Genomic DNA, 17,877 nt, shown 5'->3' on the forward strand with positions numbered 1-17,877 from the left:
ATTCTCACTCATGCAAATCAAAGAGCAATCTCTTACATACATTCATAATTCACTCAGGATGAACAAAATGCTTAGCGAGGTTGTATTAAATAATACTAAAAATGAAAATTATTTGAACCTCATGCATTATTGTGTGTTCATACATTGGGTATCCCTATTCTTTCACGATAGTACAGACACGTACACTACTAGGTAGGGGCCCATGTGTAGGAGTGCATTATTGTTTGTTCATGCATGGGAGAATATCCCTATTCTTTCATGATAGTACGAACACGTACACTACTAGGCAGGGGCCCGTGTGTAGAAGTGGGTTCACATGCTACTTCAATGTCGCGTAAAAGCAAGGCATCCATGTACGATTGACGACAATATCGCAACTCGAGACCATGACACATGCATAGTGTAGTCGTTTTGTTGTGTCGTTTTAAAGATGTTTTTGAACACGTAAGTCCATGGTCGTGTTTTAAGATGAAAGTTATGTTTTATGAAATTTAAAGGAGGTAATTTTGCATTCAGTGTTCATGATATGTGTACAGTAGCGACCTTAGATTAAGTCGTTACACAACCTTATATATATATACACTATATACATTTTAAGTTATAACTTGAATATTATCCTCCCATATACCAATAAATAAAACCACAATATATTGTCCACTTTGAGTATAAGTGCTCATGGCTTTGCTTTGGGCTTTCCCAAAAGGCCTCATACCAATGAAGAGTGTATTCTTAGATTATAAACCCATGATCATTCCCTAAATTAACCGATGTGGGACTTTCATCATCCAACAAGTCTTAAGTTATAAATCTCAACAAAGTGAGATATGTATCCAACAAATATTTTATACCCTTAACATGTCCTCTAGCTTCTTCGTTTGAGACACGTCTAGTAAATCTAGAGATGGTAGGTGAACTCTTAATCACTTTAGCTTATAGAGTCATTTTATATATATCAAAATGTCTCTCATCGCGAGAAATTTTATTAATATTAGTGTTTGTACCACTATTATACTAATAAATAGTGATGGACTAAATCATATTTAAAACGCTTTTCATATCTTTAAGTCGTTTGTTGCTTCAAAAGCAAAATACATTAAACTTATATACCTATTTCATAATGTTGGGTAAAATTATTCTTAACATAAATTTTCCAATAAGAAAGGTTGGGAATGATGGTTTAATTCATTAGTGAAAAAAAAATGAAATCAACTTAGTTTTTATTTAAAATTAAATAAAACTAAAGGTTAAATACATCCCCATGGAAGAGTATAGAGAAGGGTCTAGTAGATTTTTAATCTTCTTACTCCTAACTCTTCTATAGTTGAATTTTCTATTCTTTCACAAAAATCTTCATAGTTTTGTGTAACGCCCTACAAAAGTTGGGAACAAAAAGGGAAAAAATATAATTTTTCTAATTTTTAATTAAGTTAAAGTGGTGAACAACTAACTAATCAAACCACGACTACAAATTTAAATATGATTCAAAATCTAAATAGTCATTTTCGATTTTTCTTTAGAAATATTTGTATAAATCGTTTGAAATTTAATTTTTAATTAAGTTTCAGTATGATTTAAAAGAATATGAAAGAAATGAACAAAGATGTGAGTTAAGGATCTAAATGAGTGTTTTACTTGAGAATCAAGTAATGTTAAAATAACTCACTAAACAAATTCGTGTACCTATAAAATTTTAATACTTAGAATAATATGACATGTTAGGGTTATAAATGAAATTTTGTAGTCATCGGATAAAGTTAGTAAAATAACCATAATGCCCTTAAAGTAAAAGGTAACTGACCGTTCATGACCCAAACGACCTCTAAATGTCATAAAACTTTATAAGAGATTTTATTTTATGATTTTTACCCATTATGCAAAGTTTTAGAATCATTAGATCATGTTTAAGGCTCGCACCAAGTTTAACTTGGTAAATGACCAAAATATCCCTAAATGTTGGTTTATTGGTTTATGGACCAAATAAACCCTATGACCTATTTTTTAAGAATATAAGAGGCTTTGCAAGATTTCAAAGTCATTAGAGAAGGTTTAAAGACGGAACCAAGGATTAAAGTAAAAATTATTGAAATGTTCTAAGAATAACCATAAGTCATTTCAAAGTCCTAAGTATTCTGACTCACGATTTTAAGAAATGGTTATGCTAAGATTTTAAGATATTTGGATTAAGTTTAGAACCTAAACCAAGTTAGGGGTATAAGTTAAGGTGGAAGGGATATGACTAGAATGCCTCACAAACCCCTAAGATTTATGCATGTAGTTCCAAGTTCATTCTTGACTTTTAAGTAATCGAGAATTTTCCTCAGAGTAAACTTTAAGATAATTCTTGAATTTTAAGTAACTAGGAGGTTAACCTATCTCAAGATGAGCTCAAAGTTAGTCCTTGATTTTTAAGCAATCAAAATTCTATCTCATGCTTTAGGATAATCCTTAGTTTTCAAGTAACTAGAAGGCTATTCTAACTTAAGATGAGCTCAAGCTTGGCACTTGGATTTCAAGCAATAGGTTATTACATCATGATAAACTTTATGATAGGTCTTTGCTTTTAAGCAACTAGTAGGCTACCCTAACTCAAGATGAGCTCTAGGTCAGCCCTTAAGAGGTTGCTCTAAGATAAACTTTAAGTAGCTTTAATTTTCTACCTTAAGGTCATGAAATAAATTTACTGCATACCCATGCCCTAAAGTAGTACTATATAAGCCTCAAATATTTTAAAATTTGAAGACAGCTTGGAGCCCCTCAAGAACCAAAAACAAGGATTAATGACAAAAATAAGAACTCAAGAACTAAGAACTATGATCAAGAATCAAGAACTAAAGATAAAAACTAAAAGAGTAGTATCTTAGCATTCCCAAAAATACATGAGTAAGAGCTACTTATTAAGCCTTTGTACTCATTCATATTCTCTCATGTTTTTAAGATGATCAGATAGAGCTGGTTGAGAATAGATACGGATCTGGAGTCGTAGCCATATAGAACCACCTTGTGTTTTAATTGATTTGATATTAATTCTAAATTGTTTTGTTTGTCGGATTTAATGTATTTAAACTTTATTATTGATTTGTAAATAAAATGTATTTATATTTTTAAGCATTAAAAATTTTATTGTACACATTTTATTTTGTCTTTTATGTTTTCAAGTATGTTTTAAGTTGTTGCGACTCGAGATAAAAATCCGGTCATGACACAAATCGAAGGCAAGCCCTTAAAAGTAGAAGTACATAACTCACTAAAGATTAAGATCGAGTTCCATATAATTATCTTGTGAAATATTAATCTTCTCAATTAACGGATTTATAAAAATATATTAAATATTTCGTGGTCTTGTTTTATAGAACTCATTGTATAGGATACCCTACTCACGTGTCTCCACATAACGATTTGAATCAAATCATTTATAATAAATACAAAGTGAGTCGTATCAATATTGTTATCAAGATAAGAAACTCAATTATATCCATATACGGTAAACCTTTAATTTTATTGCTTGAACAAAATCCTCATGTATATCAACTACCGATTACACTAACTTTAAATGATATTTAAGCTTTGACATAGGACAATTATAAATGAGTTAAACACGTATAACACTGTCGTGGCTAATCTTTTATGATGAACTTCTTAGAACCTCATGTCTTAGCTCTAAGATTATAGCTAGCCAAGTAGGCTAAACTCATAATATGACAGCGAGAATCATGACCCTAACACAACGTTCTAATAGTTAAGTATCACCCCTACGAGATGGATCGAGCCTAGCTTAGAGATGTATCCTTGTTAGGATTAGATTTGATTTAGTAATTTGGAGTAGATTTGATTGAGTTATTAAATTAGATTTGATTTAGTTAATACCATATTTAGTCATATCGGAATTTCTTTCATATCTCTCCCTCCATTCCTAACTTTAGTATCACAACCCGAAGTTGGAAGAATGAAATTGGCTATAATAGACCGTTACAGAATCAAATACTAAATCTGGTATTGACTAAATCAAATCTAATTCAAATCTCATTCAAATAACTCAATCAAATCTAATACTAACAATTCCTCACTTAACACAAATAGTAATCAGTTTATATCTACGACCTCATCACAAACTTACACCTTGAGCTAACTTCATCAATTCCCATGCCATTTCTGTTTATTGCTCAAGATCCATGGCTTGCCTTCATTTCTCACTCTTCAATGCTGTCTTTAAATTAATGTGTCTTCAAATTTTACAGGTTCAGTAGTGGTAAACATGGCCGAGTGAGGTTCATCATCTTCTTTTCAAAAAACTTCTCCTATTGCATAGTCTCTCATCCAGACTACTTCACATCTTCCTCACAAAAATCTTCTCCTATTGCATAGTCTCTCATCAAGACTGGTGGTCTCTTATTCCTCGCCTTATTCGAGCTAGGAGAGCTTGCTTCAGCCAAAGAGCCAGATGAAATATTTTCCTCTGCAGTATTTTCATCTGCCGCTTCTATATCATAGAGTCGGTAAGCTTTTGACTCTTCACTAACTCCCAGCAAAACATAACTCAAACTCTTATCATCTAACTTAGTTCTCTAAGCTGCCTCCTTTTTTTTGTCTCTGAATCAACTCGAACTCACGATATTGTTTTTCTTTCTTCCACTGCAGCTCCAGAGCTAATCGTCGCTGAGCTTTTTCTACCCTTCTCCTATTCTCTTCCAGCAAATTGAGTGTTTGAGAGGAAAAACACTAAACAAATGGCAAGTGATTCAGGAAGCTTTGCTACACCATGTGTTCCTAAATTCGATGAAGACTACGAGCACGTGAGTTTGGTCATGCCAAGAAATATTGGAGTGCTATTCAATCTGGTTTCGAGGAACCAAAAGGAAACGAAGCACTAAGCGCAGCCCAGCAAAAGGAAATCAATGAAGCAAGGCTCAAAGATCTCAGAACAAAGAATTATCTCTCTCAATCCATTGATAAGAGATTATGAAAACTATCATTAAAAAGGATACTTCCAAGCAATTGTGGGATTCAATGAAACTCAAGTATCAAGGAAATGCTAGAGTGAAGCGAGCCCAGCTACAACGACTTCGCAGAACATTCGAAACTTTAGAGATGAAAGCAGGAGAAGGTGTTTTTGAGTATTTTTCAAGAGTTATGTGTATTGCTAATGACATGAGGAATTGCGGAGAAGATATGTTGGATGTCAAAAATTGTTGAGAAAATACTTCAAAGTCTCACCAATAAATTCAACTTCATAGTATGCTCAATTGAAGAATCCAAGGACATTGACCAATTAACAGTCGATGAATTACATGCGTCTTTGCTTGTACATGAACAAAAGATGATTGATAAGAGGAGTGAAGAGCAGGTTCTGCAGGTGGAGAATGTACCAAAGTATGGACAAGGAAGAGACAGAGGGACATTTTAGAGAAGAAGAGGTTACTCAGAGGACGGGGAAGAGGTAGATCTTTTGTGAACCGGTCGACCATCAACTGTTTTTGATGTGGAAAGCAAGGACATTACCAATTTGAATGTCCGGGCTTAGAAAAAGAAGCTGTCATTCATACTAAATTTGACAAGGAGGAAGAACTGCTATTAATGGCGTACACAAAGAAAAGTAAAGTTGAAAGAGAAGGCATTTGGTTTCTCGATTCCGGGTGCTCAAATCATATGACAGGGGACAAAACATGGTTCGTTGAGCTTGATGAAAGTTTCAAACACGCTATTAGGTTGGGAAATAGCTCAAAATTGGCCGTTGAAAGAAGAGGCAGTGTCAGATTCGAAGTTGAAGGTATCACACAAACTATGACAAATGTCTACTATGTCCCCAATCTCACCAACAATTTGCTAAGCATAGGGCAGCTACAGGAGAAGTGCTTGGTGATCTTAATCAAAGAAGAAACCTGCAGAATCTATCATCAACAAAGGGGCCTGATAATGAACACACAAATGATGGTGAATCGCATGTTCTCAGTTCATGCAAAGATGAAGCCATTGGTTGACAAATGTTTGAAAATAGAAGATAAAGACTTGGAAGTCCAGAATGTGGTGACGGAGGTAGCAAAAGAAGAGGGGATATAAAAGAAGGAGGTCACTTGTGACGGCGAAAAGAAGTTAGAAGAAGATGCAGCTAGGAGGATGGAATAATTAATTCAGAAGAATGTTGAAGAAAGGCTAAACTCTGAGGAGACTAAATTAGAAATACAGAGGAGAATAGAGGAAGGTCGCAAGAAGTTGTTTGATGATGTTGATGTGCAGCTTGAGAAAGAGAAAGAAGTTGCTCTTACTGCTACAAGACAAAAAGAAGAACAAGCATGGAAAGAGAGAGAAGAGCTAGATAAAATGCTGGAAGAGAATAGGAGAAGGATAGAAGAAGCTAATAAAATGCTGGAAGAGAATAGAAGAAGGGTAGAAAAAGCTCAGCGACGATTAGTTCTGGAGCTGCAATGGAAGGAAGAAGAACAATATCGTGAGCTCGAGTTGATTTAGAGACAAAAAGAGGAGGCAACTCAGAGAACTAAGCTAGATGATAAGAGTTTGAGTTATGTTTTGCTGGGAGTTAGTGAAGAGTCCAAACCTTACAGACTCTATGATATAGAAGCGACAGATGAAAACACTTCAGAGGAAAATAGTTCTTCTGGGCTCTTTGGCTGAAGCAAGCTCTCCTAGCTCGAATAAGGCGAGGAATAAGAGACCACCAGTCTGGATGAGAGACTATGCAATAGGAGAAGATTTTTGTGAGGAAGATGATGAAGTAGTCTGGATGAAAGACTATGCAATAGGAGAAGTTTTTTGTAAAGAAGATGATGAACCTCACTCGGCCATGTTTACCACTACTAAACCTGTAAACTTTGAAGACACATTGATTTAAAGACGCATTGAAGAGTGAGAAATGGAGGCAAGCCATGGATTTGAAGCAATAAGATGAAGTTAGCTTAGGGTGGAAGTCTGTTATGAGGTCGTAGATAAATATTGATTACTATTTGTGTTCAATTTAAAGAGAGGAATTGTTAGGATTAGATTTGATTTAGTCATTTGGATTAGATTTGATTTAATTATTTAAATTAGATTTGATTTAGTCATACCAATTAATTTGATTCGGTAAGCTATATAATAGCCAATTTCATTCTTCAATTCAATTGAAAGAGAGATTCCCTCCATTCCTAACAACCCTAGACCTCCCTACCTCTTTAGTATGCCATGAACTCATGATTTCTCATCTCGATTGGTGGGGTGCCTTGTCTCAATTGACAATTGTCATGTATGATTCTACTAGCCTGACGAGTAGCGTCACAATTTTGTACCGACGACTTAGATTGGTCTAGTTAAGAAAATATCTCAGATTCACGATTTATGACTATGTATTGTGTGTGAAAATGGTCATGAACTTCCAGATACGATGCTCTGTATACTATCTTGAGAAGGGTGAGGGACCACATGAGTACGTACGAGCCATATCAATTCATGAATATGTATTGTACATGGAAATGGGCATAGGCTTATCGATTAGATTCATCCTCTACAAACTTGCCTTGAGAAAGGCGAGGGATCACGTGGGTACGTGGATTGAGAGCAGTATATGACTATGTAGTAAGTGCAGGAAATAGATGTAGACTTCCAGATATAACTCATGTTTTGTAAATCTGTCTTGAGAGAGATGAGGGACTACATGGGTATATAGGACGAGGTCTAGACATGGATTGATCAAGGACTCAAAATTCAAATTCTCAAGAATGAACACTTAAGAGTACGGTACCTTAGCGGTATCCTACATCCATGGCCACGATCAAGATCATCCAACTTATTGTGTATTTTAAACTGGCCCTAGTTCTTACAACTTATTATGTATTTTAAACCGGCCCTAGTTCTTTATTGTTTATCAAGTATACGGTGCATATTAAAGGCAAAAAAAATTATGTATTTTGTCAAAATCGTTGATTCAAACCACTTGAACTAAATTGTGACACTAAGACTTGAACACAAGAGACTATGGTCGGTGACCAATGATCACTCCAACGATTTATTGAAGTGATAGTTGGTTTTCCATCCTTAGTCCTAGTTGTTGTTGTCAGCTACAAGTTCTTTTCGCTAGTCACTAGAAGTCAATGGTGGTGAAAGTAGTCATTGATGACCATTGGCAGTCAGTGATGGTTGGAGGTGGTTGCTAGCTTTTGGGCATTGGCAGTCAACAATGGTGAGTGGTAGTTGTTAGTCCGGTGGATGGGCATTAATGGCTAAATGTGGTGAGTTTTTGAGAAGTAAAGATATAGAGATTTGGGTTAATAAGTTAGTGATATAAACTAAGAGACATCAATCATATAATATGTTTCCATGAAGATGCGAAGAAAATATTGTTAAAATTATTAAAATATATTTCAATTCATGCCATATTGAAGAAGAATGAAGTTTCATGTTATAAATTTTGGGTGGATTATAATTTAGAGTTATTGTATTCCATTAACGTATTTTAAGGCTTTTTATTTACTTCAGGTTACAATTACATAATGGTTAATTATGGGCATTAAGTATAAATGTTATAACTCTTTGAATCCCTTTAATAGTTCATTTTGAGTCTATATAAAACTATGTATGTTGTATTTGTAAGTAGACTTGAAAAATATAGTAAAAGAAGTATTTGTGCTCTTCTTTAGCCAATGACTAAGTTTCTTTGCAATTCTATGTAGTTTAGGTTGCATGTAGAATTATTCAAGCTCGACATGATCAAAATCTTGCTTGTGAAGTGATTCGAATCTCAATCAAGTATTCTTATCTTGAGATATTTGATCAACAAAAATCATTCAAGCTAGACATGATCAATCTTGCTTGTGGAGTGATTCGAATCTCAAACAATGTTCTTGTCTTGAGATATTCGATCAACAAGATAATCTGAATCTTACTCCTCTTGTAGTGATTCCTTATCTTGTCAGAATATTTTAAAAAAATTTATAATGAAAATGTGAGAGAGTTTACTCTTACACTAAAAAAAAATCCTTTTTCTATAGAAGTGTTTCCTTCAAAAATGAATTTTTTTTCTTCTCAAATTCATTTTTGAAAATCCATCTCTTGTTTTTGTTTTTTTTTTCCCTCAATTCCTTACCCTCTTTTATTCTGTTATTTTTCGTTTGGAATACATTTTTTTTTTTTTTTACTTCTTTTACTTTATTTTTTTTTTATCACCTCGGCATGATTTTATTTATATATATTGAATGTTTTGCTCGTTATTTTTTATTACTTATTTTTATCTGTCAATTTCGGAGCTTTAAAATGGTTCATAAGCCTATCAGGAGAAGAGATGATAAATGATAATAAATTAAAATATTTGTGTTTTATATGGGGAGTGAGATAAATTTATTATATTTAATATTTTTAATATAACATGTATACTTATCTTTTCAATTTGGTAAAAATTTATTTAATTTTATAATTTTTTTTTATTAAATTTGATTATATGTGATATAGGTTAAGCACTAAATAGTCTTGAAATTTTAATAATCTGACTTAATAAAAATAAAATATATTAATTATCTAAAATTAAATAACATAACAATTAACAATATTTTATTTATACGAAATTCTTTCTCTCATACAAGACTAAACACAATTATTTGATTTATTTAGATATTATTTTTATATTCTTTTCGGGCACTATAAATAATATTTTCAACCAAAGCATTCAAGATAAATAAAGTAAAAGATCCTCATGCTTTTGATAGAAACATTATCTCATCCTCGAAAGTAAAGTAAGAATGAAAGAGCCAATGAAACATTAGAAATCAACATCCAACACGATCATAAAACAATATACGTGGGACAAAATGTGAAGCTGGCGAAAAGAGAGAGAAGAAAATCTTAAACACAACAATAATATCTATATCCAAATAAGAAACATCCAACATGACTGAAGGAATCATCAGCTACACTAATCTCCCTAAAGGACTGGACTGGTCACACAACAGAGACCAGAGAAATTAAAAAAACTTAAAACTGAGAATCTTAAAAGTTTTATTATAAATTTAGTCACTAACACTTACATATCAATACAAAAGTAAAATAATTTTAAATTAAAATATCATTTGTTCCATCTTAATCAGTCCTCTAATTTTATCAATAAATGAAAATAATCATAATTATTTTACCAACTCAAAACATTAATAAACACTAACAATAAAAATTAATTTTAAGATAGGTTGAAAGTATAGGAATGAGTCACATCATTAGAGAAACAATCCCTATCTTCTTAAACTAATAATAATTATTTTTGTATTTTAGAACAAAACTAATAATAATACCTAAAAGAAGGGTCCGAATGACAGCAATAAATGAAAACAAGCAATGTTCTTTCGTTATCTTAGAAGTAGGACGGTAACTAGACCTCCTACTCCGTTTCGATATCTAATCAATATTCTTTGAGAATATTTGTTAAAACCATCGCCTTAAATGATAATAAATAATTATTTACCAAATCAAATAAATTATAAAAAAAAATGAAAAGATCAATAAATGAATATAAGATATGCCTATAATAGAAGGAAAAATATGATACTTATATTTACACATAATAAAAGGTCAAATATCGTACCTATGATAAATCATAATGAAAGACTAAATATCTTCAATCATCGAAATATTTGCCTATAATAAAGAGTCAAATATGATACCTATGTAAACCATAATTTGGGATTAAATAACCTTCAGACATTGGCTCATCTACTCTCAAATCAAAATCTAGACCCACATACAGATTCCACTCACTTTCTCATGCATATCTAGCTTTTAAGCACTCACTTTATTATCCTTCAGCAAAGGTCTGATGCAAGCAAAACTAAAAGAGAGGATAAAAGTAACTTTCCATTTATAATTTCACCTTAAAATTTATAATAAATCTTTAATAAGAGACAGATAATGCTCAATTAATTGAATTTTACTTTTAATACTTCATAAGGAATTGATAAGACATCTAGCATCAATTGAGATTAGAAATTTAAATATAAAAAATGAAATAAAAAGCAGAAAGTTTGAGCACTTACGTCGTCCATAATTGCTTGGAGTGGGGTCTTTTTAATGGCAGAATGAAGAACGGAACCTCCACGAGCAAACCAGCTGGAATCTATATTCAATATCCAACACACCACATCGATTAATGGATATATATGTATATATATATGTAGTGGAAATGGCACATGACCCCACGTGTTTCGTCTCATTTACACACATTTTCCTTAACAAACCAATAATGCGACCTACCAATTCATGAGGTTCTTTCTTTTCTTATACAGCTTTTGTGGCTTTGGCAAACTAAGTAGGCACAACATTATCCTACAAACACTCTCAATACCACAAAATTTGGTCATTTTATAGATTCAAATGGCTCTATTTTTTCTGACAATTTTATTTACCCTATCAAAACTAGCCTTTTCTAGAATGATATTGATTATTAACACATGATGGGTTTTCTTCATTAATTACACATAATGGTAATCTACAACAATATGTCACGTATTATTAATTGCACATGATAAATTTCCAAAAATTCAAACAAAAAGTAAAGGTACCCACCAGTTTAGCTGGATTCATGAATCACATATATTAGTGATCAACATTTGCTTAATTTCGAGGCTGAATTTGAAATCTACCACAACCTGAAAAACTGAAATAGGACATTTTTATTTCAAGCTTCACTTATAAAATACTAACCTTGAGGAATTAAAACTTAAAACTTTAATATCAATCTACCACAAAAAATTCAAAGAAATTAATAAAATAAAATATGACTAGTCTGAAGGAAGTGATGGAACGTAAGCATAGCATCAATAACACAAAATAATTTAAAAACATGATAATGTACTAATGTTAATAATAGTGGGGAATCACATCAAAATCACCTTAAACAAATAAATAAACAAAGAAGTAGAATAAAAGGCAACTAAATTGTAGACTCAAAATACAAAAGGGGAAAAAGTGAATGTTAACCTAAAAGAATCAAAAACAGAAAAAAAGAAGGAAAAAAAAAAACTTGTAGGTCACTCTGAATCCAGCTAATTAGAGAGAAAAGGACAGAAAGGCTATTAATTAGTAGGGCAAATAAAATTTCGAAATAGGCTGAACGAACCAGGTTCTAAATGAGATGAAATTAAGAACTCAAATTTAAATATAACTTAATTTAATTAGTCAAAACATTGATACTATAGATCTAAACCAGTAATCAATATGTTGAATAGTATGCCATCTGAGTCGCCGTACCTTGGAGATATAAATATGGTTGTAACCACACTTCAACAGTGCAGGACCACTGTGCTCTGGAAAAGAGAACTCTAAACTGCCATTGAAATTATTATATAAAATTGATATGAAACAACCTGAAGTCAACAAGGCACCAAACTGCAACTTAATGAAGAAAATTGTTGAAGAAATGAGTGTTAACCAGAATATATATAAGAGAAAATTACAAAAATGCCCTCCAGAATAGAACTGGAATTCAAACACCATGTTCTAAGTCTCAAGAAAATTCTTTTAAAAAATTTTGAAATATTTATAATATCGAAGATAATATTACCAACTTTAGACCAATGATAAAGTTTAAGAGTACACAATAAATAAATAAACAGTTGAATGTGAGAAATTTTACCAAGCTTGGAATAACGTGGAAGGCCAAAAGCTCGTGACCCGCATTGTTCCCAACGTTGAAATAAAGTTTTCATTTAGTTGATGGAGAGGTATCATTAAAGTAGAGGGTCACATTTGTCATTTAGAAAATAGCGGCAGCATTGCACCGCTGCCTTTTGCAGCCAAAAGTAAATAATAATGCACTGCGTTGTTCCTCTTCCAATAGTGCACAGCTGCTTGTTTGATTGCCATGGGAGAGAAACTTCTCAGTTGTTCTTCCCACGTAACTAGTTCTTTACTTGTTTCGCCTCATCTTTTCCATCTCCATCTCCACAACTTAATTTTTATAGGCCCCCATCTTTTTTGCTGCTTTCAGGATTTTCCAATATTGCAGCGACCAGGGAGGAGAGAATTCATTCCGGTTCAAACCAGAACAATTCATCAGACCGACTTCAAGTTCTAAACAACATTTTATATTCGATAAGAGCCTGGTGGGTTTTCTGGTCAGGAACTAGAGATTCATTCTTGGAGATCTGAAACAGAATTTGAAAAATGTTCAAATCATGGAGCAAGAAGCAGAAGATCAAAGCTGTATTCAAACTGCAATTCCAGGCAACAGAGGTAATGATTTTGAAAGCCGGAGTAGTTAACTACATTTTTCTCTGCTCAACATGAAATGTCGGTAATTTTTACTGGTTTTCTAAAAATATTAATGTTAATTAGTTATAAATTTTCAGTAATTTTAACGAGATAATACGCTGATGGCTAGAGAATATTTGAAGTATGAACTTTTCAACTCAATTTTGTAAGGGACAGGATCTTACCCAGTACTATTGGCTTTCTTTCAGGTGCCGAAGTTGAAGAAACCGGCTTTGATGATATCTTTGGTGCCAGATGATGTGGGAAAGGCAACAGTGAAGCTTGAGAAAGCTGCTATTCAAGATGGAACTTGTGTGTGGGAGAATCCTGTTTATGAAACAGTCAAGCTTGTTAGGGAGATAAAAACAGGAAAAATCAATGAGAAAATTTACCATTTTGTGGTTTCAACGGTAAGTTATAGCAACACAGACTTCCAAATACTCTCCAGTTCGTAATTAGCCATCTGGTGGAGCAAGTTGTAAAATTTTGTGTGTATGTGCAGGGATCATCAAAATCTGGCTTTGTGGGCGAAGCTTCAATTGATTTTGCAGATTTTGAAGCAGAAACTGAACCCATGACAGTTTCCCTTCCTCTCAAGTTCGCAAACTCAGGCGCCATACTACACGTTGGTTCTCTATATTTCTCATCCACTTGAGCTGTACCTAGAAATTTGAAGTCTAGTAAAACTGCCATGACATTATTTCTTATATATGTGGATGTTCCTGATATTCATGGAAATTGGCTAAACAGGTGACTATTCATAAAATGGAGGGAGATAATGATCAAAGGTAATAACAAGAACCTGAGATTTATTTTAATTTACAGTGTGACCCTTTCTTTTTTTGCTTGTTTTCCATCTGCCTCACCTTATGAAGTTTTAGCTTCCAATTAACAGAGATTATGAAGAGAACGGCGCTGCGACATGTCAACATGAGAACCTCTTTAATAGCCAGCTTAGCTTTTCAAGTACAGAAGGAAGCCATTATCCCACAGAAGTAAGGTCTCATTCCAATTTTCCAATTCATTTCGAATTTAGGAACAGCACCTGCGAAACATATTTTAATGAAGAATAGTTTCCTTGAAGTTAAAACCAATTTGATTGAAGAAAGATTTCCCTTTCATTTTCAATAAAAGAAACTTCGTAATCACTAAGGATAGGTTGACCCATTCGCTTGATCCAAATTATATTGGTGGGATTGCAGAATGGCGACTTAAGTACTTTACGTGAGGATGCAGAACAAAATGGCAACTCTAAAGTATCCCTTGGCTGTAATTCTGCTAAATTTGCATCATACTGTAACGATGAAAGAAATACTCAACAGGATTCCAGATCAAAGAAGAATGCTATCCAAAGTCCTACCCTTTTGTCATCCCTTAGACAGAACTCCATGACTAAGGCAACGGTCGACACCACTAGGGTGAAAAACCAAGCGCATAAGCGATCAAATACGGAATGGTCACTGGGTTCAGTTTCAGACGGAAGTTTTGGTGACTCGGGAAATAGTATTGAAGAACACAATTCAAGAGAAAAGATGCACCAGCTTCCTAATAGTTCGATTGAAAGGGTAAGAAATGAGAATGTTATGCTCATGAGAAAGCTTGAAGTAACAGAAATGGAGTTGCAGTCTCTTCGTAAACAGGTCACGAAGGAGACCATACAAGGGCAGAATCTATCACGACAAATCATTTGCCTTACTGAGGAAAGGGATGCACTCAAAACAGAGTGCAAACAACTCAAGTTCTTGAAGAAATGTAATGATGAGGCAGAGGACTCCAAAATTTTGAAGTCTGAGATAAAGGAAGCAGGGATTCAGCTGGCCGCAATACGGGAAGAGCTTAAGCAGGAAAAGGAATTACGAACTGATCAACAGCTTCAACTGCAGAAAACACAAGACTCCAACTCTGATTTAGTTCTTGCAGTGAGAGATCTAGAAGAAATGGTTGAGCTAAAGAATCGGGTAATCGCTGATCTTTCAAGAACTTTAGAATCCTTGGAGAGTGATGGAAAAGTTGCTTATGATTGTAAAAGGAATAATGATGAGAACCCAAAATTGCCAAAAGAATTGATTCAAGGGTATGTCAATGTCAAGGAAGTGGACATGTTGAAACAGGAGATCAAAGATTTGAATGGAGAAATAGAAATGCACTTGAAGAATATAGAAGAGCTAGAGATGCATTTAGAACAACTCATGTCAGACAATGAAATCCTCAAGCAAGAAAACGAAGACATTTCTGCAAAGTTCGAGAGAAACAAGGCAGAATATCTCAGAAAACAGAATGAATACTCGGGTTCATTGGCTGTTATAAAAGAAATGGAATCTGAAATAGAAAGGCTAGAAGAAAAACTCCGAATACAAACTGAGGAGTTTTCAGAATCTTTGATCTCAATCAATGAGCTTGAAGGTCAGATCAAGCGCATGGAGAGAGAATTGGAAAAGCAGACTCGTGAGTATCATGACGAATTCAATGCCATCAAACATGCCAATGTTCAGTTGGAAAAAATGGCTATAGAAGCAAAAGAAGCATTGAGTAAGACAAGATGGAAAAATGCCATAAAAGCCGTCATTCTTCAGGAGAGAAGTAAAAAGTTTTCAATGGAAATGGCTTCCAAGTTAAATGATAATGAAAAGAGAATCATTAAATCTGCCAAAGAAATAAATGAATTGCGTCTGCAGAAAGTAGTATTGAAAGAAATGCTCCAGAAATCTAATGAAGATTCAGAAAAGAGCGAAGAAAAACTGCATGACCTTTCCTTCCAGCTAGAGTTAAAAACAAATGAAATGCATCACATGTCAATGGAGCTAGATAATAAGTCCAGACAACTTGAAGATGGGAAAGAGCATGAAGACTATCAGGAGGAGGAAATCCAAATGCTGAAATCAAATATAGAAACGCTAAATGCAGAAAAGCACATTGCAAAGCAGGCAGAGAGCGAACAACCTGAATGTTCACTTTCTGAAATGGAAGCATCGGAAGAAAGAAGGAAAGAAAGGGAAATTTTAGAAAAAGAGATCGCTTTTTCGAAGAGAGAAGCAAAAAAGGTACAGGAAGAGCTGATTAGAATGAAAGCTTCCAAACACGAGCAAGATAGATTAATTGACAATCTACTAGCTGAAATGGAAAGCCTTAGAGCACAAATTAATGAGCTAAGGAAGAAATCACGGACAGAAAATTCTGAGAAAGAAAACCTAAGAAAACAGGTACTCGAACTAGAACTACAAAATAAGGTGAGAACTTCTTGCATGTCAAACATCAATTTGGAAGTTTAAGAAATTTCAGCTTTGAATCTAACCTCAGCATCAATTCATAATGTATCTCAAACGCTTCCTCATACCATGCAGGAGCTTTCAGCTTCAGAAGAGGTGATGCAATCGCTTCAGGTAGTTCTCGAGCCCTTTAACTAAATATCCAGATACAAAATATTACACGCAATTCCGAAAATTTGATGTTTTCCAAGTCCTCCCCACCATTTATATTGTTAGAAAGTACTAAATTTTTATGATTAAACATATATTCAAAAATGAAATAGAAGAAAGAAAGATAATATCTACTGTCAATGTATGACAGCAAGCAATGCAGCTGCAAGGAACTAGTATTGTAGTAAATACAAAGTTATCTTTGTTCTAGAGAAGAATCATCTCGACAGTCACTTAGAGAACAAGATTATGTTCAGAATTAATCTAAATGGTCAAAGCTTTGCTGCAAGTACAAAACTACATTAACTTAGCTACCTAACGTATTTTTTTCTACTGAGAAGCATTATAAGTAATCATACACATTCAGAATACCTCATCAGGGTGACTCCTGTCTCCATCTACATAAATTCCAGATCATCATTATTGGAGCATGTGAAAAGACTGTCAAGAACTTAGTGTTTATCATAGTTCTCTGCGAAAAATGAGATATCAAAAATAAAAAATGAAATGAATTTGCCTCATACTAGGCTAATATTGCCCTTGTTAGACCTTGTTTTTTGTTTCATTTATATAACTTCATCCATGTTCTAGACTTCTAACACATCAGATGTCTTTGAAATGTAGGACATCAACCGTTCTGGTATCACCAAAACAAGTAATAAAGAAGAGAGACTGAACCAGAACAGTGTTCATGGAGAACTTTGTGGAAGGTATAAGCAGTCAATCAGTTCAACAATCAGAAGCATGTTCATTTCCATAATTTACTTGTATTTTATGGGTCTTATAATGGCTCTTTACTTAAATATACAAATGTTAATTCTGATTTGCAGGAAAGTGGACTCAAACTCATCAAATAAGGAACTGAAATTGTCAACTTCTGGTAAAAGTAACGATGACTGTTGTATTGACCTCCTTACTGAAATGTCCTCTCTTAAGGAGAAGAACCAAACTATGGAAAGAGAACTGAAAGAAATCGAAGAGAGATATTCAGAAATAAGTCTCAAATTTGCAGAAGTAGAAGGCGAAAGACAACAACTTGTAATGACTGTGCGAAACCTTAAACATAGTAAAAGAAATTAGTATTTTTACCTGGTTCTTCACCAAGTCATTGAGAATATTCAGCAGGAAAATATCGAGTGCTTAAACAGAAAACTTGGTATGGTATAACCAATTTATTGAAAATTAGAAAATTATAGATATTTGCTGTCAGAAGATTATTCCCTCATTTTTTTTGTTTCTTTCTACT

The 17,877-nt window shown here is 33.5% G+C and overlaps 1 protein-coding gene across 2 annotated transcripts; it reads left to right on the plus strand.

Moving 5' to 3' along the window:
* The first annotated feature begins 12,736 nt into the window (after nt 1–12,736).
* Nucleotides 12,737–17,843, plus strand: LOC111470530 (interaptin-like). Of its 2 annotated transcripts, none has more exons than XM_023116067.1 (10): nt 12,737–12,859; nt 12,953–13,197; nt 13,425–13,625; nt 13,718–13,840; nt 13,966–14,003; nt 14,111–14,210; nt 14,418–16,442; nt 16,557–16,595; nt 17,256–17,341; nt 17,462–17,843. In XM_023116067.1, exons 2-10 carry the CDS (start codon nt 13,129–13,131, stop codon nt 17,709–17,711), a joined length of 2,931 nt encoding a protein of 976 aa, XP_022971835.1. In that variant the 5' UTR covers nt 12,737–12,859; nt 12,953–13,128; the 3' UTR covers nt 17,712–17,843. The 2 variants fall into 2 exon arrangements, with proteins under 2 accessions (XP_022971835.1, XP_022971836.1); XM_023116068.1 differs by having other exon boundaries at nt 14,418–16,415.
* The last annotated feature ends 34 nt before the right edge of the window (nt 17,844–17,877 follow it).

The sequence above is a fragment of the Cucurbita maxima genome, unplaced genomic scaffold, assembly GCF_002738345.1.
Source record: "Cucurbita maxima cultivar Rimu unplaced genomic scaffold, Cmax_1.0 Cma_Scf00046, whole genome shotgun sequence".
Classification (NCBI taxonomy): domain Eukaryota; kingdom Viridiplantae; phylum Streptophyta; class Magnoliopsida; order Cucurbitales; family Cucurbitaceae; genus Cucurbita; species Cucurbita maxima.

Bases quoted from the DNA above. Each gene is read 5' to 3' on its own strand.
- LOC111470530 (XM_023116067.1), top strand. From the start codon at position 13,129: ATGTTCAAATCATGGAGCAAGAAGCAGAAGATCAAAGCTGTATTCAAA. The intron at 13,626-13,717 runs GTAAGTTATAGC...GTGTATGTGCAG, and splicing joins ACCATTTTGTGGTTTCAACG to GGATCATCAAAATCTGGCTT. The intron at 16,596-17,255 runs GTAGTTCTCGAG...TTTGAAATGTAG, and splicing joins AGGTGATGCAATCGCTTCAG to GACATCAACCGTTCTGGTAT.